Below are 27,514 nucleotides of genomic sequence, written 5' to 3' on the forward strand. Positions count from 1 at the left end.
AGACGGGAACACCCAGGGCGTCCGCAGGGCCCCAGCCGCGGCTACGCGGGCTCTGCTCCCTCTTGCTCTGGAAACGCCAGGGTCAGCCAGCCCCCCTCCACCCATCGGGGTTCATAGGCGCCCCTCTCTCCCTTCTCAGCTCCTGGAGTGATGGCAAAAAGGGTTTGTATCGTGAGCGGATTGAGGGGTGAAGTCACAGCTGGGACTCAGGCAAACGCGTGAAGGCCCAGGGCACACGCAACACTGATGCCACACGATACACAGCACACGTACACACGCACACCACGCACCACGCACCTCCAGCCTTTAACCCCGTAGGTGTCACCAGCCAGCAGTGCCGCGTGCCAGCTCCCTCAGAGCGCAGCCTCGCCCCTGGCAGCCCCGCCTCCCCGCTGGACAGGCGACCCAGGACCAGAGCGGAGCCGGAGCTCTGCTGAGCAGACGGATCCAAGGCTGACCCCACCAGGGCTTCACAGGGGGGCCCCCGCTGTGGCCACGGGGCAGGGCCCAGGGTGCAGAGTTAGGGCGGGGCTGGGAGAGACCTGGTGGCCCCAGGATGCCGGCCACACGCCCGCGCACACATGCAATACACACAACACACCTGCACCGCACACGCGTGCAACAGTCACATGGTGTTCACACACGCGCATACAAATGCCGCCCACACAGACAGCCCAACGGCCCCTGTGCACAGCAACACGCAGAAATGCAGACACACACAACACACGCGAACCAAACCCCCTGCACAGCATACCCGCCACACACAACGACACACACACACGCACCCACTTCTGCATGCACACGCTTACCCACGCACACCTGTACCCACAACACGGGGACCAAAAGCACACACAAGTACACGAATGCACATCACAACCCAGGCATCTGTGCTGCAGCTAAAGACACACACCGTCCACGCTCACACACCAGGTGCACAAGCACCAGAACACACGCCACACACCTGTGCCCACAAGCGTCTGCAGACACTCCCACACACGGATCCACGCGGCCTGAGGCCCCTCGCTCTCCCGGAAAAGAGCCTCTCTCCCGTTTAGCTGGAGGAGACGATGGCCCCAGGGTCACAGCAGCCGCCGCGACCCCAAAGCCGGCGGCCCGGGGTCAGGACAGGCCCAGAGCTCTCCCAGCAGCCCCCCACCCCCGTGTGCAAGGGCCCCTGCGGCCCGGCGCTCATCCGGCGGTCCCTGCCGCCTCGGTGTCTCGGGGCCCCCCTCCTGCTCACCTCCATCGCCCTCCTGCCTGCGCGAGCCTGTCTGAACAAAGCCTTCCACCAGGCGAGCAGCCGGGACCACCGTCTCCCAGCTGAGAACTTACCCAGCGAAGAGCCTCAGCACCTTGCTCCTGCCAGAGGGGGACAGAGGCAGAAGAGAGCCGATCCCACAGCAGGGCTTCTGGTTCTGCAGGCTGCAGTGCCGCCCACAGACGTGCTGCGTGGTCACACGCATGCGCCCCCGACAACCTCTCCCCGCCCCCCCGCCTGCCGCCCTGGCGGGGCTGGAGGCAACCGAGGCGGCTTCCCGCGCAGGGACACCTGTGAGAAGAAAGCCCAACCCCCTGCCTTCCCCAGGCCACAGGTTCGCCAGGCTGGGAAGGACCCCGCTAGCCCGCTGAGCCCCTAGAGCCTGACAGGAAGAGGCGGAGACCCGGGGAGGAGGTGGGGAGGGCGTGGGCTGGTCCCCTTACCTGGGAGGCTGGGATTACCGGGGCGGGGGGCGGGGGGCTCCGATGTCTGGAATCTGAAGGTGAGTCTGGTGTGGGGACCGCCCCCCGAGGGCCTTCCACTGTGATCTGGAGAGGCGGAGGGGACCCTGAGCGGAGCGCCGTGCTGGCTGGGAGGCTGAGGCCCGGGCAGGGGTGCAGGAGCGGGACTGGGGGCCTGGCTTGGGGGCTCCAGGGAGCAGGGGTGCCCCGCCCTTCCTGCCGGGCTGGGGCTGCCGCTGTGCACCCCACGGCTGGCACACCTTCTTTTAGCCTGAAGGGGCCCCTCCGCTGGCTCAGAAAGCAGGAGTCGCAGCTGGCCAGCGGCCTGGCTCTTCCAAGGCATTTAAAGTGCAGATTCCGGTGCCAGGCCCGGATGCCTCAGGCTGGAGGGACCTGGGTAGCGTGCGGTCCCTGGCCCCCAAATGGAGCGTCCAGGCGAAGTGACCTTGAATACGTCTCCCAGAAAGACCAGCGACACCTAGTGTCTTGTCTTGTTTCTTCACGTCTTGATTTTGGAGCACAGCATACTCAGAGAAAGGTGCACGAAACATGAAACCACGGTTGATTGAGTAAAGCGAGCACAAGGCTGCCACCGCCCGCCCCCACCCTGGGGGCGTCCCCATCACTGTCTTGTGTCGTGCCCGCCTCGGAGCTTTCTATAACCAGAGCCACTGCAACTGTGTCCTGCTTATTCCGCTGACACCGGCGGGTGGGGACTCACCTGGCTGTGTTAACCAGCTCATCCATTTCCCCTGCTGTGTGATTCTCTGCCGTAGGGCTGGGCTGCAGCATGTCCACTCAGGATGGACTCTCAGTGGACTTCTGGGTTGTTTCCAGTTTGGGGGAATCAGACGCCACTGTGGTGAACACTCCTGTACGTGAATCCTCGCTGAGTGCATTTTCATCTGCTTGGTCCCTAAGATGTGATTCCCAGGACCTGGCTGGACACAGAGATGAGTGGAGGCGGGGGGAGGGCCGCTGGGGAGGAGAAAGGGCGGCAGAAGCGACAGCATGCCGGGCGGGCAGGCTGTGGTCCCACTGCCCCAAACATGGCAGCCCAGCTCCCCACTGGGGCTGCCTGGAACACTGGGAGGGCCACACGGAGGGCTCCGCAGTACCCGGTAGGCAGGGGATCTCCCTGGCTCTCCCTGCCACCCCTAGCCCACCTCCTGCACCTCTCCCCTCTCCTCCAGAATGGCCCTCCCCTGGGAATTCCACTCCCAGGACCGCTCTCGACTGCTCTCCTGCTGTCTGGTGCTGAAATCACCAGGCTGGACCACAATCTGTCTCCAGCCTCACATTCGGCCCTCGCGCTACACCACTCGCCTGGCTCTCGGGCGCAAGACTCCTCTTTCTCTCTCTCGGACAGGAAAAAGGTGCCAGAGGGGCAGAGGCATCGCCGCCCGGCACCTATGTATAGAATGGCTCACCCGCCCTGAGTTCTCACCCACTAGCTCACCTGTGGACAGACCACAGCCCGCAGACTTGCCCGCGTCTCCACCCGCCGGGTGCCCCTGGAGTCCTGCAGCCAGCAACACCCCGCCCGAGCAGCCCAGAGACCCTCGGTGGCTTCTCCCAGGTATGACGCAGTTACGGAGCTCTTGTTCACAGTAAGGCAACTCGCTGACAACTTAGATGTCCACTCAGAGTGGTAAGGACTTGATGCTGTGTCCCCACAGCTGGATGTCTGGCAGTTAAAACAGATGTGGTTGAGAAAAACTGATTGGCCCGCGATCCGTTGAGTTAAAGGGTGGGCTGCAGATCGTAGGTGAGCGCTCTCACCCGTTTGCAAAATGTATTCGTGTCTAGTAGCAGCCATCGTCCAGGAGCTTGGCATGTGCCAGGCGTGGGGCCCAGCCCTGGGCATCTTGTGTGGCCATCACAACTATCCCCTCATGGTGACGACTGTTATTGTCGCCGTTTTTCAGAAGAGAAAGCAGAGCCTCACAGGCACAAGTTGGTTAGCTCAAAGCCACAGAGCTAGTCAATGGTAAAGCTGGTATCTGAACCCAAATCTCTCCTTCTACAAAGTTGGTGTCCTAGGCCACAGGCTCCAGAAATGTCTGGAGAAAAGGGACACCCAGCACCTGGGTCACCTTGTTTCTCTGTCTGCATCAATAAACGTGGGTTGATTCTGTAGTTAGGAAAAGAGACGAGGGATTTCCCTGGTGGCGCAGTGGATAAGACTCCGAGCCACCACTGCGGGGGGCCTGGGTTCGATCCCTGGTCAGGGAACTAGACCCCACTTGCGTGCCACAACTAAGAGTTCACATGCCGCAGCTAAGGAGCCAGTGAGCTGCAACTAAGGAGCCAGCCTGCCGCAACTTAAGACCACGTGCAACCAAATAAATAAATATTTTTTTAATATATTGTAAAAAGAAAGAAAGAAAAGGAGATGAAATGCCCCACTGAAAGGCTGCCTGTCTCATGGGATCCTTCCTGCATTTGGTCCCAAGGCCCTCCACCTTGATGCCCTGCTACTCCCTGGAACCATCTAGACGTCTCCACGGCCCAGGATCCAAAGCGTAAATGTCTGGTCCTATGTCGGAGGCCCTTCTGGCTGGTCGATGGCCACGCTGTCTGGTTATTAATGAATATTTGAGCAGCACGCCAGGGTATTTTGGCCATGGGCTCTGCTGGAATCTGGGCAGAGAGGAGTGGATGGCTCCAGGCCAGGTGAGGAAGGGGTGGGGTGGGAGGTGCTCCCGGAGAGTGACGTGATGTCTGTGTCAAAGAAGACGGAGGCAGAGACAGAAGGCTGTAGGTGTAAAGGGACTAGGCAGGCTGGTGCTTGAAAGGGGAAAAGTCACACTCAGGCAGTGAGCTCACACAGAGGCTGGGCACCTGTGGGTGGGGCGCCTGGTCCCCGCCATGGCACTGCCCCTGCCGCCTTGGTCGTCTGGTGCCAGGTGACTGGCCACCCCCAGCGCAGGACTGACACTACAGCATGCTTGTTATCCCGCCTTTCTGCCGGCGGCTCTTCTGCACGTGAGGATGGCTGGGACGGTGTCCGGCTGCCTGTCTAGTGCCCACAGGGAGGATGGGCCGGCTGGACGGGGCCTCTGCCTCTCCCTGCAGCCAGACCAGCAGACAGCCGGGCTCCCGACACGACAGCTCAGCACCCTGTCCCCTGCGTCGCCAAGGCCCAGCCAGATTGAGGGGCTGCTGGGGAGCTCAGTCCCCGCAGGCAGGCGGGATCCCTTGGGGCCGTCCTGGAGCCCGGCTACCACAGTCTACTTGTCTTCAGCATAGGAAGCTGCCAGCTGGACCACAGCATGGCCTGCGGGTTCACATGGGCTCTGTTGGTGGCCGAAGTGGAGGAGGGTGTTGGGGTGTGAAAGTGCCGCACCCGGGTTGTCCACCGTGGGAGGGAACCCAGGGTCCTCGATAAAGGCCTTGAGGTGGGAACTGAGCTGACCTTCATCCCTTAGCTCAGTATTCACTCATCAGGACCTCCCTGGCGGCCCAGCGGTTAAGACGCTGCACTTTCACTGCTGAGAGCATCAGTTCGACCCCTGGTGGGGGAACTAAGATCCCACAAGCCGTGCGGCGAGGCCAAAAGAAAAAACTCATTCATTCATTCACCAGAACCAGCCTGCCCAGGCCCTGCCGTGCGAGGGGCCCTGGGGCCACAGAAACAACACAGCTTCAGGCGAGGAGGTCCCAGGACCCCTTTCCCCTAACCTCCCCGGGGCCTGTGAACCTCATGAGACAGGGGCAGGCAGCCACCCGTTGGCTGGGTTTCAGGGTTGCCCCTGGATGTCTCCAGGGAGGGAAGGAAGCCAGGTGGGGTCAGTGCCGGGAACCCCATGAGACCAGGATGGAGCCTGGAGGGACGAGGGGTCCCACGGGGTCAGCACCCCTGACGGTGGAGCCCATCCTTTCCTGAGAGTGGAGCCCTCTCACTGCGCCTGCGTAGGGGCTGCTGCGATGTGAGTGGGGTCTGGATGAAGATGGGGGAGTGTGCACGTGTGTGCACGTCAGGGCCCGCACATGAGCCTGCGCCCACCTGTGCCCTTCACCACGTGACCGTGAGCTAGTGCAGGGGATGGACAGCATTTGAACGTCCAGGAGCCTGAGACCCTCCCAGCATGGGACCCCAAATGCCCGGACTGGCGCGCCCTCTGGTGGCTGACTGGCATCCGGTCACTTGGAGAGGCGAGGACTCCTGGTTCCCTCCTCCCGGTGGATCCGTCCAGCAGATTCATTTTCGCATATGGGGCTTTCAGACAGAAGCCCTCGTGCGGGGCTCACCCTCGCCCCCGGACAAACTCATAAAGACACACAAGCATACGCTGAGGCATTTGGGGCGGGGTCGAGGGGATGAGCCCTGAGCGAAGGCAGAGGGCAACGTGAGCCCTGCACCCACCGTGGCGTCGGGGCACAGAAAGGAGCAAGCACAGCCGTGCTGAGCTGAGGAGGCGGGACACGCCGGCTGGGGCTCGAGGGGAAGCTCCCACCCTGGGGAGAACCTCAGGAACCAGCGGAAAGCACCTGGGGGGGAAGGGCCGCGGCGCGGAGCCAACAGTGTGCGGCACTGGGAGAGACAGGTTGCAGATGGAGCCTGCGGACGGGGAGGTGGGCGTAGAAGGCCTCCTCCCCGGGAGCACGGACCAGACCTGGTGACTAGAAGCAAATCTTAACAGGGCCCAGTGATCTGCTAAAACCACCTGCCGGGAAGCATGAAGCCTCGCCTTCTTTGGGAGTAGATAATTCATCCACAATGTCCCACAGCAAATTGAAAATACAAGGCGTGTGCTGAAAAAGGGCCAGCTCGCTGAAAACCAGGGGAAACGCGGCAGACCCCCGGGTGATCCAGACGCAAGAGCTGTCAGACGGGGGTTTTCAAATAACCGCCTGCCGCGCCCTTCTTGTCACTGCCTTGCTTAGGAGCCTCCCGTGGCCCCATGGCTCCTCAGCGGGGCACCCAGCGCCCCCTCCCACCTCGGAAGCAGCTTCGCTTCACCCCTGTATAGATTTATGTATAGATTTCTACACAGAAGCTTGGGATCCATATGTTACAATGCTAAACAATTACAATCTTGGGCTTCCCCGGTGGCGCTGTGGTTGGGAGTCCGCCTGCCGATGCGGGGGACGCGGGTTCGTGCCCCGGTCCGGGAAGATCCCACATGCCGCGGAGCGGCTGCGCCCGTGAGCCATGGACGCTGAGCGTGCGCGTCCGGAGCCTGTGCTCCGCAACGGGAGAGGCCACAGCAGTGAGAGGCCCGCGCACCGCAAAAAAAAAAAACAAAAAACAATTACAATCTTGTAAGTATTGTGTGATATTACAATCACCTGTAGACATTTGGGCCATTTCTGGGTTTCGCCTTTGTTCTTTTGATTATTACGAAGAGACCTATGAACATCGTTGCTGGGATGGGCAAGAGAGTCCCAGGCCAGTGGTTCTTACTCTTTCCCGGGGCCTGTTAACCTGCAGGCCGCTGGCCCACAGCCAGAGATTCTCAAGCAGCAGGAGTGGGGCAGGGCCTGAGAATGTGCATTTCTAACAAATCCCCAGGTGCTGTTGCTGTTGACGATCCAGGGACCCCGCTGTCTAGGGTGGAGCTGCTGATCCCGGGCACTGCTCTCACTAATGCCAGGCTGTTTCCCAAGGTGGTCGTGGCCCAATGCAGATTACCACACCTTTAAGTTCCCATCCAGCATTCCACGATTATGGCCGTGCAGATGTCTGTCACAGCCCATGGCCACAGCTATTTTATACGATAAGTAATGTTAATGTAGGCCCATTGGCTCAGCTGACCCAAAGGCCCTTGCCTGATGGGACCACACGTATTGTCCCACAGAATGTGGGGGGATACGCCAGTTAATATCACAGTGGCTGCCGGTGACAGTGACCCCAAATGACCAGGGCTGGATGAAACAGATGTTTACGTTTCTCTTTTGTAACAGCCACAGCCAGAGTACCTTAATCTGGAGACAGCCTCGTTCACTAGGTCACTTGGGTTTTGTGGTCCGACTGCCTGGGGTGGAATCCCAGCTCTTAGATGTTACAGTTTCTATTTCCCTGACTATAAAACGGAGAGAATGGTGGGGCTGCCTCCCAGGATTCCACGAGATCGCTGGGCACCAGACCTGCTGTGAGTCCATATAAGGACAGATGTTTGTGCCTGTCACCTCCTGTCTCTTCCTTCCCTCCTGAGAGGGAGGCAGCAGGGGTGAATAGCCCCACTTCGCAGAGCCGGAACACTGAGGCCTAGAGAGCACTGCTTGCATCGTTATACTTGGGGAGTCAGTGGCTCAAAGTCGAGGATTTAGATTCAGAGAGACCTGGGTTCTAATCCCACCTTGGCCATTTTCTGTCTTTCTAAATGCACCTCCCCGCCCTCCCCCATACATACACGCACACACACACACTCCAGATGTTGAAAACACTGGAGGTGGGGGGACGTTGGGGGGCCGGCAGCGGCCCGGGGGTACAGAGCCGGGGCGGCGCACTCAGGGTTGGGTTTTATCTGGGGGCAGAGGGAGCTGCTGGAGGGGTCTCAGGCCGGAGTGATGAGATTGGAACCAATCCGAGATTTAGACACGTGGCTCTGAGTGCCAGGAGAGGGTAGGGCTGGGGCAGTGTCAGAGTGGGAAACGGGGGGAGGAGCTGGAGCTGTGGTCTTAATCCTGGCAGGTGGTGAATGTGGCTGGATCCAGAGGCGAGGGGAGGGAGAAACGGGAGGACACTCAGAGATTCACCTCTGAGGAGTCCCCTCCCCCAAGCCTCTCCCACCGCCTCTCAGCTCCCACCCACCTCCTGTCCTCTACCATCTCCCTTCATTTCTTTCCTTTTGTTTTTTAATTTTCATTTATTTATTGATTGATTTTTGGCTGCGTTGGGTCTTTGTTGCCGCGCACGGGCTTTCTCTAGTTGCGGTGAGCAGGGGCTACTCTTCGTTGCGGTGCGTGGGTTTCTCATTGCGGCGGCTTCTCTAGTTGTGGAGCACGGGCTCTAGGAGGGCAGGCTTCAGTAGTTGTAGTATGAGGGCTCGGTAGTTGTGGCTCGCGGGCTCTAGAGCGCAAGCTCAGTAGTTGTGCACAGGCTTAGTTGCTCTTTTCTTAAAGAGATTCTTAAAAAAAGAATAGCTTTATTCTTAAAGAGATTTATTTCTTAAAGAGCTTTATTTCTTAAAGAGCTTTATCTCTTAAAGAGCTTTATTTATTTATTTCTTAAATAGCTTTATTTCTTAAAGAGATTCTTTAAAAAAGAATAGCTTTATTGAAGTATAATTCATATGACATAAAATCTACCCTTTTTTAAATTAATTTTTATTGGAGTATAGTTGCTTTACAATGTTGTGTTAGTTTCTACTGTACAGCAAAATGAATCAGCTATACATATACATATATCCCCTGTTTTTTGGACTTCCTTCCCATCTAGGTCACCACAGAGCATTAAGTAGAGTTCCCTGTGCTGTACAGTAGGTTCTCGACAGTCGTCTATTTTATACCTACTGTCAATAGTGTATATGTGTCAAACCTAATCTCCCAATTCCTCCCACCCCCCAAAATCTACCCTTTTAAAGTACACAATTCAATGGTTTTTAGTATATTCACGAAGTTGTACAACCAGCACAACTGCCTGACTCTGGAATATTTTCATCACCCCTAAAAGAACTTTTGTCCCCATTAAGTGGTCATTCCCCATCCCCCACCCCCAGCCCCTGGTAACCTCTCAGCTACTTTCTGACTCTGTGGATTTGCGTCTTCTGATATTCCATGTAAATAGAACGCATTAGTCAGCTCAGACGACCATAACAGATACCGCAGACTGGAGGGCTTCAACTACAGACATTTATCTCTCACAGTTCTCTCGAACCTGGAAGTCCAGGCTCCGGGCTCTGGCGAGAGCCCCCTTCCACCTTCTTGTGTCCTCTCACGGTTGGGCTACGGCATCTCTTCTTAGACAGAGTTCAGTCTTCTGTATGGCTGAGTAGTGCTCTACCGTACGGATGGGCCACATCTTTTTTTTGGCCGTGCCACACGGCTTGTAGGATCTTAGTTTCTGGACCAGGGATCGAACCTGGGCCTTTGTCAGTGAAAGGGCCAAGTCCTAACCACCAGACCCCCAGGGAATTCCCTGGACCACATTTTACTGAGCCATCATCAGTTGATGGACACCTAGGTTGTTTCCACTCTGGGGCTGTTGTGAATAACACTGCTGGAACATTCGTGTACAGGTTTTTGTGCACACATTTCATTTCTCTGGGAGTGACATCACCGGGTCAAATGGTAGCTCCATGTCAATGCCCTCAATTTCTTCTCTCGCTCATGCATTCACACATGGTCCACTGCAAAGTGAAAACGTGGGCCCCTTGTTGAAAAATGATTAAGAGTCTTAAGGCGAGGACAGCAGAGCATTCGACCAAGCCCAGGGTCCCTCTAAGGGCAGGTTCCTATTGTAACATGGACAGTTTGATGCTCTGCAGTAGGCTCGGTGTGGCTCCACCCTGATGGTTGTGAAGGCAGTTGGTAAGCTGTAAAAATACTCCCAATGCCACATGATGTCCTTCTGATCAAGGACATTAAGCTGATTGCATTTAATAAGATACAGAGCTGTTTATCCACGTGGAAAGAGTGTAAAATTTTAAGCTCTGATATTTAAACGCAGTATCTTTTTTTGTTGTTGTTGTTGCAGTACGCGGGCCTCTCACTGCTGTGGCCTCTCCCGTTGCGGAGCACAGGCTCCGGACGCACAGGCTCAGCAGCCATGGCTCACAGGCCCAGCCGCTCCGCAGCATGTGGGATCTTTCCGGACCGGGGCACGAACCCGTGTCCCCTGCATCGGCAGGCGGACTCTCAACCACTGTGCCACCAGGGAAGCCCCTAAACGCAGTATCTTTACAAAATGATTAACGTTTGTGTTGAGCTGATTATTATTTTGTTTTTGTTTCTGTTTTTTGAGCTGATTATTTTTAAGAAATCAGTGTTAAAAATTCAACTGAGTAAACTTGAAGATCTAATTAGCTTTATTCAACAATTTATGAATCAGGCTGCATGCCATCTAGCAAGCAGAAAGGCTTCTAAAAGCTGTACAAAATGGAGGTTGTTATAGGCACAGGAGGGTGGGACAAGGAAGTTAAAAGGGTGGGTTACTTCCAGCAAGGGCACCTTCCTTCTCTTAAGGGATGCAGGGGTCTTAGGCAGATCACCTCCCTAGTGCTGACTGATGGGTTTAAATTACCACTCTAGGGAGAGGCTACAACTTCAATTAAATTAGGTATTAAGTCTTGATAGGCTTAGCATAAGTGACTCCATTTTGGACCTGTTGCTACTTTTTAACAACATTGGGAATAGTTTTAAATGCTTAAGCTTTCAGTGGTCTATGTCCTTTTGCCAGCCGGGAGTCCTATTTTTATTATTTGCTATGGGGAAAATCCCACCCTGGAACTCTCATTTTCAGACAGCACACAAAAAAAATTTGCTTTTCAATTTATAAGCTAATTAAGGTTGATTTTTACTACTGAGAACTTTATGGTGCTTCCAGCAAATAGGTTACAAGCCACAGTGTGGTAAAATCCACCAGGACTCTATGAAATTTTCTTTTTAGTTGATCCTGTTTCTTAACCCAAAGATAACACCACAAAATGATGAAGCAAACTTTTCAACACTGGATTGCCTACAAAAAAATAATAAAAATTAAATGTTTAAGCTTTGACATTTAAACTCAATATCTCAAAAAAAAAGATTAAATTTTGTGTTGGACTGATTATACTTGATAAAGCAGGAACTATTTAGTCGCACAGAAATAGTTTTTAAAAAATGTTTAGGCTTCATTCTTTCAAAGATTTCCTAATTGAATCACCTGGATACATCATGCTTAAGATTCAGTCAGAAATACACCAGAGATGCTCTCTAAAATAATCGGTGGGAGGTTGGATGAAACAAAATGATTAATCATCAATAGCATTACGTACTTATTTGTGTCTCGACATCACATCAACTCTGTTAATTTTATTATGTCGTCATTCCTTAGAATATTTGTTATACAAATAAAAATAGTTTCTTTGTAAAAAAAATGTTTAGTCTTTGACGTTTAAACTCAGTTTCTCGAAAATGATTAATTTTGCGTTGCATTGATTATATTTAACAGAGAGGGAGCTATTTAGTCCCCGGGAAGAAGTTTAATATGTTTAAGGTTTGCTATTTAAACTCATTTCCCGGAAAGGATTAACTTTGGCTGGGACCTCTTCAGCCAGAACTTAGCAGGTAAGTTCCGAGCCCCGAGGTCGCAGGACCCACCTCCGCGGGTCCGCTACCGCCAGCAGAGCGCACTGCCAGGTGCGAACCGGCGCTCGCGGGTCACGAGACCGCTCGGCTCGCGAGGCCCTCCCTGCGCCTAGGCGGGCGGAGCGCCGGCTGGGAGATCCGCCCCAGGGGCGGTGCCCCGGCCGCGCCTGCGCCGTGCTATCTCGGGCGGGCGCGCGCCGCGGGGCGCGCGGCCGCGCGGAGGCCGGAAGGAAGCGGACGGAGGGCGTGGCAAGCGAGGGAAGCCCGCCGGGCCGCAGACAACCGTCGCGGCCTGATGACGTCGCACAATGGCCGGCCCCCGCGGGTAGTGGAGCCCGTTTGTTCCGCCCGCGTCGCGCCTCAAGCCGGAGCCTGTGAGGAGCGGAAGGGCTGAGGGACCTCATCTCCGCGCCGCCCCGACACCTGCGAAGCCGTGGCCCCCTCTCTGCCCTTGCGCTGAGGTAAGTGATGGCGATGGCGGGAGGCCGGGCCGGCGGGAGGAGGAGGCCGAGGCGGCCGGGCGGGGAGCGTGGCGGCGGCGCGGAGCCGAGGCCCAGGAGCCCCGCCGCCTCCGCCTCCGCCTCCGGGGAGCGCTCCAGGCTACCTCCAGCCGAAGCGTGGCTCTCGGGCCCCGGGAAGGGGAAGCTGAGCTAGGCACGATCCCATGTTCCTTCCGGGCGAGCCGGCCTGGGGGTCCTGGACCCCCTCAGGTCGAGCGCCCGACAGCTGCTTCCGCTCTCTGCAGTGGGGTTGATCTCCCGAAGCTGTCATTTCTCTTCCGGGATATTCGCGTGGCATTGCTTTCCGCCCACAAGGATGGGGTGGGGGGCGGAAGGAGGCACACGGGTTCGCCCTCCGGATTGGGGATAGGCTCTTCCGGAGCTTTGAGCTCCCCGGAGCCTCCTGGAACTTGCTCCCTCGGCTTCCCGGAGGCACAGGTAGGACCTATTGGCTGTGTCCCAAGACGCGAGCCACTCTTTGGAATAAAATTCCTTGTGCCCCTTTGGTTAAGAGCCCAAAGGATGCCGGCTCATTGCTGGGAGAACCTAAGACTTAAAGACTTTCAGCCTTACTCCTGCTAAGACTTCAGTGTTACTGACTACTTCATGACAGCTGAGTTTGCCGGCTAGAGTGGTTGATCATCTTAAATGAGCTGTTCAGCTCTCTATCTGTGAGAGCAGGTCAGTTCTTCAGATCAATTTGGGGAGAATGGACGAAAGGAGCATTTAGAGACATAGCAGTGCTGTCATCTTTTCTCCTTTGATTCTCATCTCCTTCGTGTTGCCTGTGGAGTGGTCCTGTCCCAGAGCAGAGGTTGGGATTCTCAGGGTGAGCCTGGACCCAGGCTGATTCCCGCTTCCCAGGCAGGGGAGTCTTTGCCTGATGATTTTACAATCTGAGCACATGTGTGGAGCCCAGCCAGCTCTGGAAACCAATCAGGTGTGTCCCAGAGGCTGGAACTTGTCTCCGGTTCTGGGTGGGAAACGATCAAACACTGAAGAGGTTTTTTCCTTTTTCACAGATCATCTCAAGGTGAGTGCTTCCTCCCTGAGGAGTCGTTTGATGTCAAGTTTAGTCAGTTTGGGGATGGTGTCTATCACCAACCTTGACATCTTTCCTTGGATGTTGTAAATCCATGAAATTATGAGTCTGAATTTTAACCAGATGTACCAGAACTTGGGCATTCAGATAGGGACTGCTCTGTTAAAAATCGTTATCCTGGAAGGTTAGGCTTGTATTTCATTGGTGCTCCTTTGCCAAAACCTCTTTGGAACTGCTGTTTTGGTAGTAAATATACAAGCCGTAGTAAATATACAAGCCATAGGAGAAAAGTCAGTCTCATTCAATACTCACACCCCATGTTTGACCAAAACCCATCTTACCTGGCTTGGGAACTCACCTCACTTACCAGACCAGGCTCTGAACAGCTTCCTGCCGTTTGTCAAAGTGACCCACCGTGAGAGAGGGAAGACTTGCTGCCACTGAGAGTGCCAGGGGAGTGTTCTGCAGGTTCCAAAGGTTGCTGAGAAGGAAAAGCTCCCACCTGTTGTGTACTGTACCAGTGTCCTTGCAGTCAGGGCGCAGCCTTCCAGAATGACCGCTGGGAAACGAGGCAGCACCCACTCTGTCTCAGTTCTAGAATAGTCTTCTAAAAAGTAGGCAGTTACTTCAAGTTTCTTTCTGGCGTGCAACAGGTAGTTTATCAAGTAATGAGACTTTGTGATGTATTCAAGCAGCGTCTCTCAGTCCCCGTCTGCCAGTGTAGTACGCTGTGGAGACACAGTGATGGACACTGTTATTCTGTTCTCCAGGCAAGTTCACTGTCTTGTGGGTCAAAGGACTAAAGAGTTCTAAACTGTGCCAAGAACGCTCGATGACGGGTGATTGATTGTGTGAGAAGAAAAGACTGAGTAAGAATAGTGAGCCTGGGGGTTGTGAAGACGTGCAGACGACCCTCTGTTTCACTGTGTGCATTTAATAGACCACATGGTTTTCTTGGCTCCTGACACAGAGCATGTACTCAGATATTGGCCAAATTGAATTAATCTCAAAACAGGACACCGACGCCCAGAGAGCCAGTTAACTCGCCCAGAGCGGGGCCTGGAACACACACCGTCTTCTGACCCCCAGGGACACACCCCTTCTGTGCAGCGGGGTGTGACTCAGGTTGCTTCTGATAAGCAGGAAGATTCTTTGGCATGTTTTCCTCTGCAAGCTGTTCACCTGTGTGTAGCCTCAGATTGGAAAATCCCAGGAGGTTCCACAGGGAAAGAAGAGATGGGACCCCTTTGCTCAGGAGATTGTCAGAGCCTCCTAAGGGTGACTGTGTGTCCCAGTATGCTTAGGACAGCCAGGCTCATGCCTGCTGTAATGGTTAACAGTGCCCCCTTTCAGTCTCAAACACGCCCCCAAGTTCAGACAATAAGTTACATGGTAGCTCTGCTACCAAGTGCCAGCCATTTGCTGAGCTCGGAGAACCCAGGTGATTCTGAGCCCTTCCACTCAGGACCTTCATGGGGCCGGGGGTGGGGGGTCTCCCAACAGACTTTGCAAACAGATAGTTGGGGTATACGGTGTGGCGAGTTTGGGTATGTAGTGGAATAATGTACAGCGTACTTAGGGCAGGAGTGCTCAGTGGGTGGACCTCAGCAGGTTTTGAACTCTGAAAGTGGGGGATAAATTGTGTATGTCCAGGTTTTTCTAGGGAGAGGAGCCATCCCCTTCCTCAGATTCTCGGAGCAATCCATGCTGCCCAGAAGGCTGACAGCGCTAGTCCTCCCCGGTAAGAACAGGTGCACACAGGGCCTTTCACTCTACCACCTTCTGGTCAGCACTGAAAACGGCCGGTGAGAGGAGGGAAGTTAGCTGTGTGCTTGGAAGGTTGAAGTGAATTCCATAATACAAACTTCGGGGGGCGTGCAGGCTCCGCAAGTACTTCTTGTTTACACGCAGTGCAGCAGCCTCAGGGTTTGAATCGGAGGCAGCATTTCCCGTGGTGTCGGTGTAGAAGTGTACGCCTTTGTGAGGGCTTCTTTATGAGATCCACCTTTCGCGTAAGTGCCTAAGCTTCAAGCTTTAGACACATTGAAAATAAATAAGTGGCTGGTGTCACAGGTTGATCCCATATGGTCATCACTGTTCTTTAATAGTCTGTATGGATCATATAGTTACTTTTCCATCTCCGTGAAAATGTGTCTTTTTGGTTCTAGAAGGGCTAAGATAGCAACCTAGGCGGATCAGCACAGACCTTTAGAAGGGAGAAAAGAACGACAGGCAAAAGGTACTGCTTCAGTAGAAGTCCCCGACTTATGTGAGGGCTCTGTTCCAAAAAAGAACGTGTAAAGTCAGTGAGAGCTTGGGTCCCATCTTCCTGTCGAAACAAGGGCGGTAGGTGGGGATTAGCCCCTGGGCAGGTAGCAGGAGCTGGTTTCATGCATCGGGCCGGCGCCAGCCCTGGGCACCTGCTCCGGCAGCCGCTCAGAGATGCAAGCCCCGATTGCGCCCCGTGGCCATGTGGCCTTGGTTTCCTTCTCTGTGAGCGGGGCAGCGCCTGTTTGCAGGGTTGATGCGAGGAGCTGGGTCGAGTGCCTGGTGGAGTAGTGGTCTCTCAGCAGGTGGGGGACTTGATCTTATCGCTCACGTGGTCGTGCACAGGTGACTATCCGGCGTGTGCTGGATGGCTGTTTCCTGAGCACCCAGGAGGCTGACCGCAGGCTGGTGGGGAGAGGGGTGTGGGTATTGGAAGCCAACAGGCTGATCTCATTTAGGTGTCGCAACGACTTCTACAGCGGGTGCTGTTTCCCCGTATTTCAGATGAAGAAACTGGGGTCTGGCAAGTTTACATAATTTGCCCAAGACCCTAAAGCTGGGGAGCAGCAGCGCCGGGATTCAGGTTCTGACTCAGAAGCCCACACTGTGTGCCCTGTTCCATGTGTCCCAGAAAGACATGGCCCACTTGCTTGATCATATAGTTGAAGTTAGGCATTCTCTCTCCCATTTCTTCCCCTAGGATTTAAATCGAAGTTTGCCAGAATAGAAGAGCAGTTTGGTTGGACCTAATCATGACAATGAAACCTTTTGGCACCTGGGCCCCAAGAAGGGGCTGCTATCAAGTTACTAGTGAGGGAGCCTCTGTGCCGTGAACAGGATAATATGTTGCAAAGCTAGAGTATCAGTTTTGTGGATTTTAAACTAGTGTAAGGGGACACTTAATTTTGATTACCAGTTGATTGATTTCAGAGGTGACTTGGTTCCCAAGGTTGCCATTAGCCTGTATGATGTGCGAATCAGAATTTGTCAGGTTTCTAGTAGGGATATGTCTGAGGCTCAGCGACCAGCTGCACGTGACGGCCTGCCTACAGGGTCCCAGGTGCCAGCCTGAGCAGCTGGGGAATGAAAGTCCCTGCCCTTCTGTGGGGAGGTTTCGTTATATACAATGCAATCAGAACTGTACAAGGGTAGGCATAGGGCGTCATACACAAGGGAAAATCTCCAGTTTTTACTGATGTCATTAGCCAAGGAGCGGGGAGGCTGCCGGTTTGCCACTGGCCCCTGACTGGCTGCCCCAAGGCCCCCGCGCTCTGTCTGGAAGAGGTGCGGGTGCCGGGCCCTGTCCGCGGTCGCCTTCTCGCCTTGCGCGTTGCCCTGGGCTGCAGGGGTGATGTGTGTGGTGACAGGCTCTGCCCTGCACAGGGAAGCCAGGAAGCCACGGGGCAGCAAAATGCACCATTTTAGGGCTAACTTTTTAATAATTCTTTCCAGTAGTCCTACCTCTGGATAGCGTAGTTAGAAGACTGAAAAGTGAATCATTTTCAAAGCTGTCTACTTTTAAGTGACTTTGAATGGATTGGTTGGTTTGTAAATTTCTTTTACTGCTAACCATTTTTTTTATTTATAAAGTGATGAATTTTAAGTAACTTGTCCTCATGTTTGCTGAATTTTAACAATTTCCATTAACAGCAAAAAAACAAAACAAAACTGTTTTTAACTGTGGGTTCAGATACCAACTCTTGGTATGTGCACCTTTAAACATAGGTTCTCCTTTTGAAGGTATAAATTTAAAAGATACACTTTAAATTTTTAGTTATGTAAATGCATAAAGTAATTTTATATAAAGTATGTAAATATACTGTGCGTTTCCAGATCTCACTGAGGTACCAAGTAGCATGACTGGGGCATACATTATTTTAAATAAAAAATTTTGAAGAATCGAGTGAACATGAAACCCTTCACTGTCCCTGCTGTCTCACACCAGCTTAGTGGTTACTCGCTACCTGTCGCGTGGCGGACGGTAAATGTTTGCTTGTAGGCTGTTTGGTGTCGACTTCATGCACACACCGTCTCAACCCACCTTCTGCAACCTGCGTTTAGAACCAATGGAACAATGTCCTATCTTTGCACGTTGGGGTCGGAAAACCAGAAAATAGTCACTTTGTAATTAAATCTAGTGAGTAAAAATAGAAATGAAATCTTCTAAAATGACACTGTTGGTCTTTTTATATAAGAAACTCCTTAAATATGTAAGATTTTCTGCCAGAGTTCTTTCCCACGACCTGCCTGTCCTGGAACAGTGGTTCTCGAGAATCAGAGTGCACGAAGGCCTTCTGGGCGGCCTTCACGGCCTGACCTGGAGAGACGTGCAGGAACGGGAGATGGCCCATGTCCTGGGGGCTCTCAAAGGCAGGCCGGGTTTCTGTTCCAGACCCTGCGGGTGACTCCGGAAGAGGCCAGGCGCTGCCTTCACTGTTGCCACCTCCTTCCGAATGCACGTTTTCCTGAATTTCACAAGTAATTACTTTACGAACCCAAAAAGCTGTCGCTTGCAATGCCCGTCTTCTTGCCCACTGTCTGATAACCAGTCGGGGTGCCCTGTATTGAGGTGGGCACGCCGGCTCTCTCGCTACCCGGTGGCTCCAGACGTGAGGCTCCCGGCACACAGCTCCGCGCGCTCGGCCCGGCTCCGCGGGGGCCTCGGGTGCGGTGCCGGTGGTCTGTGGCCTGGGATCTGGGGTGTGGAGGAGCCGGGCGGGGCCGAGCCCTCCTGCAGGCTGGAGGCAAGCATGGGGCCCAGCAGACCGGCGCGAGATTGACTGGCCCCTTTCTGGATGCTGTGAGTGTGTGTTCTCTTTGTTTTGCAGAACCGTGGGTACCGATGGATGTGGCCGAGAGCCCTGACCGGGACCCTCGCTCTCCAGAGGACGAAGAAGAGGAGCAGCAGGGGCTCTCGGACGATGACATCCTGAGGGAAAGTGGGTCTGAGCAGGATCTGGATGGAGCTGGGGGGAGGGCTTCCGACGCGGAGGACGAGGAGAACGTCGCCCCGGGACTGAGCCAGGAGGAAGAGGAGAGCCGCTCCGACGAGGAGGACCGGGACTCTGAGGCTCCGGAGCTGAGCGGGGGCCCGGCCAGCCCCCCGCGGGCCGAGGGGGACCGGGGGGAGGAAGACCGCACCAGCGACCTGAGGGACGAGGCCTCGTCGGTCACCAGGGACCTGGACGAGCACGAGTTAGACTACGACGAGGAGGTCCCCGAGGAGCCTGCCCCCGCCACGCACGAGGACGACACCGAGAAGGCCGGGCCTGAGGATGATGAGGAGAGGGGAGAAGGGGCTCCCGGGGAGGACGGGAAGGCGGGCGTCCACGGCGTGGAGGACAGGGAGCCCGTGGAGGCCGCCAAGGAGAAAAGAAAAGAGGATGACGACGGAGAGATCGACGACGGAGAGATCGACGTGAGTATGCCCAGCGGAGCCGGCAGCGACCCCGGAGGAGGGGGACAGGAGGCGTGTGCTGGGAGCCATCGCCGTGGTGATGAGGGAGCGCCGAAATCAGGGGATGTGGGCTACAGTCAGAAAACTGTCTTCCATTCGGTAGCTGGCAGAAGTCCTGTGGACCCTCACTCATCTGGTGCTGTTGGTTGGATTGCGTTAAAATTCTAGATGTTTCTTTTTTAAACAAGCAGTAATTTTCTGCTTTTTTCTTTGCTGTCTGTAAGTAATATTTGAGTTAGTATTCAACTAGAACCATTGTGGATTTCAGTTCCTGTTAGGTTCTTTTATTTATATGTATAAATTTATTTATTTTGGCTGTACTGGGTCTTAGTTGCTGCACGCGGGCTTTCTCTAGTTGCGGCGAGCGGGGACTACTCTTGTTGCAGTGCATGGGCTTCTCATTCCCTGGCTCTCTCGTTGCGGAGCATGGGCTCTAGGTGTGCGGACTCAGTAGTTGCGGCAAGTGGCCGTGCATGGGCTTCTTATTGTGGTGGCTTCTCTTGCTGTGGAGCACGGGCTCTAGGCCTGTGGGCTTCAGTAGTTGTGGCACGTGGGCTCAGTAGTTGTGGCTCGCGGGCTCCAGAGCGCAGGCTCAGTAGTTGTGGTGCGTGGGCTTAGTTGCTCCACGACATGTGGGATTTTCCCAGACCAGGGATCGAACCCGTGTCCCCTGCATTGGCAGGTGGATTCTTAACCACTGCGCCACCAGGGAGGTCCCCTGTTAGGTTCTTGAGCCTGAAAAAACTTCCTTCCAGCTTCCTCTATTACTTTAGGCATTTTTATCTTTGCCCTTCTTCTCTGCTGAGGGTCACAGCTAGGCCAGACTTCTTTGGGAGTGTCCCTAAAAAGACCCTCAGGACTGGGTACAATGGGCTTGTGTGTCAGAACGCTTTGGCTTTTGACCAAGCCATCACATTGTTATAACTTATTTAAATTAATCTGGCCTTCAGATTAAGGACAAGGAACCCAGTAATAATCATCTTATTTGTGCGCAGGTTGGGTTTTTATGACAGATGATTCTGTTGAAAGAATTTCTGTCACGATCTTTTAAGAAGTTGAGTCTGTGGGGGGCAGAGCCTGAGGTCCTGCTGAGAAATGCTTTTACTAAAAGGGGTTGAGAGAGGGACGGAGCAGACTGACGAGATCTGGGGCTTTTAATATCCCGCAAAGGAGATTCTGCTCACTGGAGAGTCGCTGTGGCGAGAGGTGTGAGGAGTGCCTCGGAACCGCTCTGGGTCGCCGAGAGAGGAGGGGCTGGTCAAGTGCATAACCCAGGCTCGCCCGAAGTGCCAGGCTCCTGTGACAGCTGGTATGGACGCTGCGTCACAAAGACCGTGCTTCTCAAACTCTGGTTCACGAGAGCAGAACTTTGTGGGGCGTTCCGAGATCGTGTATGTAGTTACAAGCTTAGAATTTTAGATCTTTTATCTTCTCACAACTAAGTGTAGGAGATGGTCTCCTAAATTAGCAGCCGTTACTTATTAATACCGTACTCATTTAAAAGGGTATTGTCGGGACATTATCTATGAACGCTCTTAGGTTTCGCCAGCTATGCTTCCTTTCCCATCTGGAAAGTTCACCTTGACCACAGGGTTACCAGAGGAAAAGGAGATGCCATGAGACTCCAGTTAATCAGTTTGGACAACATTTTGGGCAGAAGATGAAATCATTGGTTGAGGTTGCCCGTGAGTTTGGTTTTTCAGTTTACAAAGAGAAAAGCCACGTCTGCATCCTGCCACCAAGGATTGAGGGGCTCCTGATGACTGGGGTGCTGTGGCCGGCGTTCTGGGCAGTCTGTTTCCCATTAAGAAAGGACCAGTTGCAAGCTCTTCTTGCTTCAACTGTTGAATAAGCTGTACGGCAAAATTCATCTACCTTCCTGCCTTTCCATGATCATATGTGGACAGGTAGGTGTCTCCCTGCAGGTCCCGGGGGGCCTTGCCGTCATCGCACCCCCGGGCTTTCCTGCCGCACTTAGATGTGGCGGCATGGGACATTGGGTTGACTGAGCTGGCCCGGGAAAGCACCCATCGTCTGGAGGTTTGCTGGTTTCCCCCAGAAACAGCAGGTGAACTAGAAATCCAGTTTGACTTTCTTGCCCACTTGATCCTAGATGGCTGCTTGGTTTGCCTTGTGCCTGCCTGGCACCTCTCGCAAGGGCCTCACAGCCCTACTGGACCCGCAAGCTGCTGGGACCAGAGCACAGCTTCGTTCAGCCACGGGGTGGCACTGCCCTTCCCACACACAGCCCCACGGACCCTGCAGTGTGTCAGGCTCATTGTAACACGCTGGGGGTGTAACTGGGAAGGGCAGAGCCCATCGCCCCCCAGGGATAGGCAGGCCTAGACGGGAGTGGGCACTATGAATGGAGACTTGGGCCCTCATGGGAGCGCACCTGTGTTCCAGGCTCCTCCCCATCCTTTAACCATTGGCTTCCTTCCATGTCTGCTCCCTTCTGCAGGCCCTGCCTCCTGCCCCCGACTCTGTTACACCTGGCTCGGTGCCTCTGCTGGGCCTCCACAGTCTGAATTGACTGGGTCCTTAGTGTGTTTGTTTCTCTTGCTCTTCCGTGCCCACACCTCCAAGGACACAAGTTCCCTAAGTCTGGGACCTGCGTGGCTTTGCCCCTCTGTTCCCAGGACCTGGCACTTTGGAGGCAGCCAGTAACTGCCCTCTCAGCAGACGGGCGAACTCCAGCTGCTTTGGGGCACGTTGAAGTCGAGTGCCGTTGAGATGGGGGTGGCAGTGGGTGGAAGGTCTACACCAGAGAGCCATTCGCATAAAGAGGCAGTTCAGGCACTGCGTGTGGGTGACCAGCACCCACACTAGCCGCTGTTGGAAGAACCCAGTGTAGACACACATTAGCTCGTATTGAAAAACTACTGCTGCTTCGCTTCTGCTCTCTGCATCCCAGTTCCCGTCCGTCCTTCGTCGTCAGAATCTCGGCTAGAGAGTTCGCCCCACGTTCCCGCAAGCACACACTCCTGTATCTTTCTCTCCCGAGATGGACAGGGAGCCAGAGGTGTGCACTTGGGTCCATGAGCAGCCTGCTTCTGACAGGACTTTGGCCTGGTCCCCTTCAGTTTAAATCCGTGCCAAGTAGCCTCTGGTCCAAGTGGAAAGTATCCATCCCAGGGGGCCTTTTCCCCATTGCTTTCAAGCACATTTTTGGTATCAGAAGTGAGCTACCTGGATGTTATTATGCAGAAGAAAAGGGCAGTTTGGCTCACACCTCAAAAGTGCGTTCACTGAGGCCCCTGAGCTTTTCCACGTCTGGCAGGGGTCTCGCAGCCCCGCTGACTCTTTGAAGAGGCTCACCGTTTCCAGGGCCCCTCCTGCACTTCGCTGCCCGTCTCCCCTCAGCCTCCAGGCCTGAATTGCTGGGAACGGCCAGCGGAGTGGAAGCGTCTCAAAGGCCCTGTGATTTATCCTCCTTTTAACTGAGAAGCACTCTTCTCTCCTGTTGGGGTACACTGTCCCTCTTTTTTCCCTTGTAGATTTTGGGTCACTGGGACAGGTGAATTGATTTGGGGGGAGTCACCCCCACCCTCCCCAGCTTTCCTGCTCTGTTAGTGGTTTCCTTGATAGTGACATCAGTTTGTACAATAAACCTTTGACATTCTTTTGTCTGAAGCACGTAGTTTATAACTCAGGCCTTGAATTACTTTTATATGTCTTGGTGTGCTGCCTTCAGATACAAAGGCCTTTCTGGAAGTGCCACGCCCTGCTGCAGTGGGGATGCGATTTTGCAAACAGGATCGTGGGCCCACTATTTACAGCACCTGGTTTATTTGTGGAGGGGGGCCGAGGGTCCCCGGCAACCGACAGCTGAAGTGCGGGTGAGTTCGACTTCGTCAGCGGTCTCACCTGTGCAGGAAGCCACGCTTAGGACAGGCAGACAGAGCACGCGGCCGTGTGAGGCCTGCCTGGCTCACTCCCGCAGCCCTGCTGAGTTCTGCACACAGACCCCTTCCTTCGTGGCTCTGTGATTCACCTTGACAGACTCAGGGCCTTCCATCTTTGGTCCATCCTTTGCCTCCTCCGCTTATGGACTTGGTTCTCTTTTATATCTCTCTTGTCATCTGGTTGACAGAACTTCAGCCGCCTGGAGTGTGCCATCCCCTTGGGAAAGCGTGGCGTAGTTTGTTCCCTTCCTCCTTTCGTCAGTGACTGTCACACTGATAGGGTGCGCGCTCAGAGATGGGGTGGGGTGGGCGCGCCCCGAGTGGACGGGCCACATGACTCCTTGGGCCCAGCCACAGACAGATATACTTGGAGGCATTTTCTTTGCAGGCGGTCTTTTGTCTTTTCTCCTGTTCACATCTGCCTGCTCCTTTCGCGTCTGGACACACAGTATCTTCTGCCAAAGGGCTTCCAGGCAGGTGAGCCCTCGGGCTTAGGGATCTGGGGACGTCCACAGCGCTGTCCCCTGGTGGGAGCCGGGGAAGCAGCCATGGCGGCCTGGCCGCAAGGGACTAAGTAAGGCCTGCCGCCTCCCTCGGGGCGGTTGAGGGGCCCGGGCCACCGTCCCTGCTCAGCAGAGCAGCGCAGAGCTCTGGGGTGGGAGAGCTCTCCTTCTGCCAGCTCACCTGGCCAGAGCCCGTGGAGGCCGTTTGTGGTTTTGTATTTACCCGCTGTGAGCTGGTCCCCTCACAGGAGGAAGACTGTCCGTCCCAGGCGCCGCTCCACCCACCCGATCGCCTTTCTGAGGCCAGAACATGACCTCTGGCCCCAAAGGGTGTGAATGCGGGATTATAGACCCGAATTGCTAGCCCACTTCACAGGTACAGAATTGAGGGTTCGGGGAGCCCCTGGTTGGCCCGGAGGGTGCCTGGGCCTCTGCTCCAGGGCACGTGCCGCATCTTGCTTCCTTGCCTGCCGAGACTGTGGAGCTGATGGGTGGGAAATGACTTCTTTTTGTTATTTAGGTCATATATAGGCTTTGTGGTTTTGTTTTCATTTTAAGGAAAATAAAAACCTGCACAAAGGAGAGAGTGAAAGTCACCCATGCCCCCTCACCCGACGTCTTGACGCGTCGCCTCTGAGGGGTTTTTCTGTCACGATGACACTCGCGCCCCGGTGGGAGCTCTGGGTGCTCGGAGGGTCAGCGGGGGAGAGCACGGCTGGGGCGGAGGGCCGTGTCCACGGCCATGGCGGCAGGCGTGATCCACGCTGCCCTGCGCCCCACGCCCTGTGCACACTCACCCCAAGGACATGCTGCCGTGGTTCTGCTAGATTTGTAAACTGTGGAGGGCCTGGTACTCACCCCCTGAGTGAGTTGTTGGTGCCGTTTTAGCTGTTTATACGCGCCAGTTTGCTTCTTGCTGGACCTCTGCTCTCTGCTGGCTCCGGGATCAGGGGCTGCCCGTCACAATTCCCACCTGACAGGTACAGCCACGACCTGACAGGACGGCTGTCCAGCCGCTGAGCGCTGGGAGTCTGGCTTCAGAGACCTTCTTGAGCCATAATTGCGGGGAACTCTTCATAAGATTTAAGAACTCCTTTTGTTTGTCCAGCACTTGAAAGGCCATTGTACTAAGTGAGTGGTTAGTCGGCATTTGCGGGTGTTCGATTGCTGAGCGATTTGTGGATGTTTTCGTCTGCTTGGCGTCTGAGAAGCCGCAGAGGGCTCCCTCGTGGCTCGTGGTTCAGGTGAGCGCTCCCCGTCTGAGCGAGGGAGCTGGCTCCTCCTTGCTCTTGTGCATGTTGAGAGTGACATCTTTGCAGACACCTCTTTAACCCGATCTAGTGCACTGACTGAATCTTCATTTCTGAAAAGCAGTCACTCTGTACTCATCATTTCAACTCCTGTGCATTGATTTCCAAACGAAGCAGAAGATTTGAATGAGTTCTGACCTCTCAAGAGAGTTTTGTTTTTCTAATGAGAACAAACAGAACCTGCCTCACCTTAGATGTGAGCTCCTGTGTAATAGGTAATAGCACACTGCGCTTATGCCGGGAGGGAAGTAGTGAGAGGACAGCACGGCTGGGAGACCAGAAGGGCGGGGGCTTCTGCCAGATGGCATAAAATCAGCATATTTTCCTCAAGCTGAAATCATTTTCGGGGTCGGGAAAATGGGGAGGTGTTGTTCACAGGGTACAGGTTTTCAGTTATAAGATGAATAAATTCTCGGGACCTTTAAAAAAAAATCCTGGAATAACTTATTTAATTTTTCTCTCTAAAAGATTCTGTTGACTCTCTCTTTTAAGGGATATAACTCTGAGGCATCTGTTCTTTTTTGTTATAAAATGCCTTTTAATAACTTGCTATTTTTAAGGCAAAAATTTTACCAATATTTAAGCTTTAAAATAAGTCATCATAAATCTAGGGTTTGCCTTCAGTATTTCTTCATTCGGTAAATATCAATACTTGCTGTTTACTCTGAGCCTGACGCTGTGCTTGGAGCAGTGACCCGTGGTGAGCAGAAAGCAGGGTCCGGTTGGGCAGCCACGACGGCTGGGACCCGTGCTCCAGGGGCAGGGGGCTGTGGAACCGGTTGTGAAGGGAGATGGGGGCCCCTGAGGAAGGGGACTCGAGCTGCGATCTGGACATGAGATGAGTTACATGCCGGGGAAGAGAGGCAAGAGTATGGTCAGGCCAGACTTGCAAAGGTCACGGCACTGTGGGGAGCATGTGGAAGGGTTCAGGAGTGTGGACACCCATCAGGAAGCAGTCCCCAGGCCAGGTGGGACTGGGCAGTAGTTTGGACGAGAGTGGCGCTGCAGGAGGTGGGGAGAGAAAGGTCCAGGTGACTCCCAGACCTCTGCCCTGCTTGTGATCCCTTGCTTTGACCACATGAGGGCGCTCTGGAGTGGGCTGGGACCCGAGGGGCGGGGTGGGGGGCAGTGAGGAGCTCCATCTTGGACTTACCTACTTAACTATGTTAGCAGGGCGCTGGATACCCGCCCAAGCTGGAGGCGATTCCGGAGTGGGGTCTCAGGGGCACAGGTGGGGACTGAGGAGGGTGCAGAGCAGTGGTCCAAGTCGAGGCTGCTCTTTGGAATCCCTGGGGGAGAGACCCACCCGGGCTGTGGTCTTTAAACCCTCCTGCATTATTCTAAAGCCAAGGTTAGGATCTCTGGACCAAGAACCAGAAGAGAAGGGCCCAGGTCTAAGCTAAAGGTGGATACGCTCGCTGACCTGAGTCGCCTAAATTCCCTCCTCCTTGACCCCAGACTTTTAAATTAGAGAAAGTGTCTCATTTAAAGGGCATAAATTTTGTTTAAATGTAAAAAATCTTAAAAACCTGAAGTGTAGCCATTTCCTGCCCAGAATTGCTAATTAAGAGAAACATGATGACGCCCTGCTTTTCATCGTGCATCACGTGCTTCACAGAATGTTCTTTGTCTTGTGTGATGCTGCACTTCTGTGGGTGAAGCTTTGAGAGACCCCCATTGTGTGGATGAGCAGCCTAAGGTTTGGAAAATGTACGTGAACTTGGCCACGTGAGGGGCCAGGACCTGAGTCTTGTGACAGTACCTTTTCTGGTTTAGTGAAGGCCATGCGTGGTGGTAGATGGCCCTCCTGCCTCTTCCCCTCATGAAGACAAGTCTCTCTTCAAGTCACGTTGTCCTCTGTTTCAGGATGATGACCTGGAGGAGGGTGAAGTGAAGGACCCCAGTGACAGGAAGGTGAGGCCTCGTCCCACCTGCCGATTCTTCATGAAAGGTAACTGTCTGAGTGAGGGGCCTTTGCGCGGCCCGCTTGTGTGGCCTCGGCTTTTCCTGGGACTGCGGTGGTGGTTCAGCCCTGGGCCCGTGCAGGGCAGTTCTCAGGGCTGGCAGTGACGGTCTGTGGCGGCAGTGGCAGTGCATCGATGTCAGCTGTGGGCCTTTCCTGGTCACTCTAACGCCTCTCTCGGAGGGGAGCCAGCCTGCTCGTTTCACCCTGGAATGCCAGGCCCACCTGCCTAGCACAGACCTGTATCTTCACTGTAGACAATATTAACTCTTTCTAAGTGGTCCTTCTTATAAGGCCAAATGCCCCAGCCACCATTTGTGACATTTTCCCACCTCTGTAAGGGGAGTTGCCACTTTCTGCAGGGTGTCTCAGAGGCATACCTTTCATTTGGAATGGACTTCTAAATAGAGAGGGTCGGCCTCTGAAGGCAGCAAGGCCCCTCCCTCCTGAAAAGTGGACGGAGTGAGTCCAGTAGCTGTGACAGTGGCAGTGTGACAAGGCTGGTGAGCAGTGGGCCCTCAAGCCCGGGAAGACATGTGTCACGGCACCGTCTGCTGTGCCTCTGTGATCGCACGTTTCCCTCGCATGGCAGGAAGGTGTTCTTCTCCTGC

General features: G+C 54.4%; 1 protein-coding gene and 1 long non-coding RNA gene across 5 annotated transcripts in view; both read left to right on the forward strand.

The window, feature by feature from the left end:
- The first annotated feature begins 1,507 nt into the window (after nucleotides 1–1,507).
- LOC132415756 (uncharacterized) lies at nucleotides 1,508–11,719 on the forward strand. 2 transcript variants are annotated; one of them, XR_009517407.1, is made up of 4 exons: nucleotides 1,508–1,592; nucleotides 2,496–2,593; nucleotides 3,089–3,298; nucleotides 10,364–11,719. It is a non-coding gene; the product is annotated as an uncharacterized lncRNA (long non-coding RNA). The 2 variants fall into 2 exon arrangements; XR_009517408.1 differs by lacking the exon at nucleotides 10,364–11,719 and adding an exon at nucleotides 4,176–4,266.
- Nucleotides 11,720–12,272: 553 nt separating this feature from the next.
- ZC3H18 (zinc finger CCCH-type containing 18) overlaps nucleotides 12,273–27,514 on the forward strand; it is a 51,150-nt gene continuing 35,908 nt past the window's right edge. For all 3 annotated transcript variants that reach the window (XM_060000611.1, XM_060000609.1, XM_060000610.1), the window contains exons 1-3: nucleotides 12,273–12,416; nucleotides 18,594–19,183; nucleotides 26,807–26,891. In XM_060000611.1, the coding sequence (XP_059856594.1) occupies nucleotides 18,608–19,183; nucleotides 26,807–26,891 (661 nt within the window). In that variant the 5' untranslated portion in view covers nucleotides 12,273–12,416; nucleotides 18,594–18,607. The remainder of the gene's footprint in view (nucleotides 12,417–18,593; nucleotides 19,184–26,806; nucleotides 26,892–27,514) is intronic.

Source organism: Delphinus delphis, chromosome 20, assembly GCF_949987515.2.
Source record: "Delphinus delphis chromosome 20, mDelDel1.2, whole genome shotgun sequence".
NCBI classification, from domain to species: domain Eukaryota; kingdom Metazoa; phylum Chordata; class Mammalia; order Artiodactyla; family Delphinidae; genus Delphinus; species Delphinus delphis.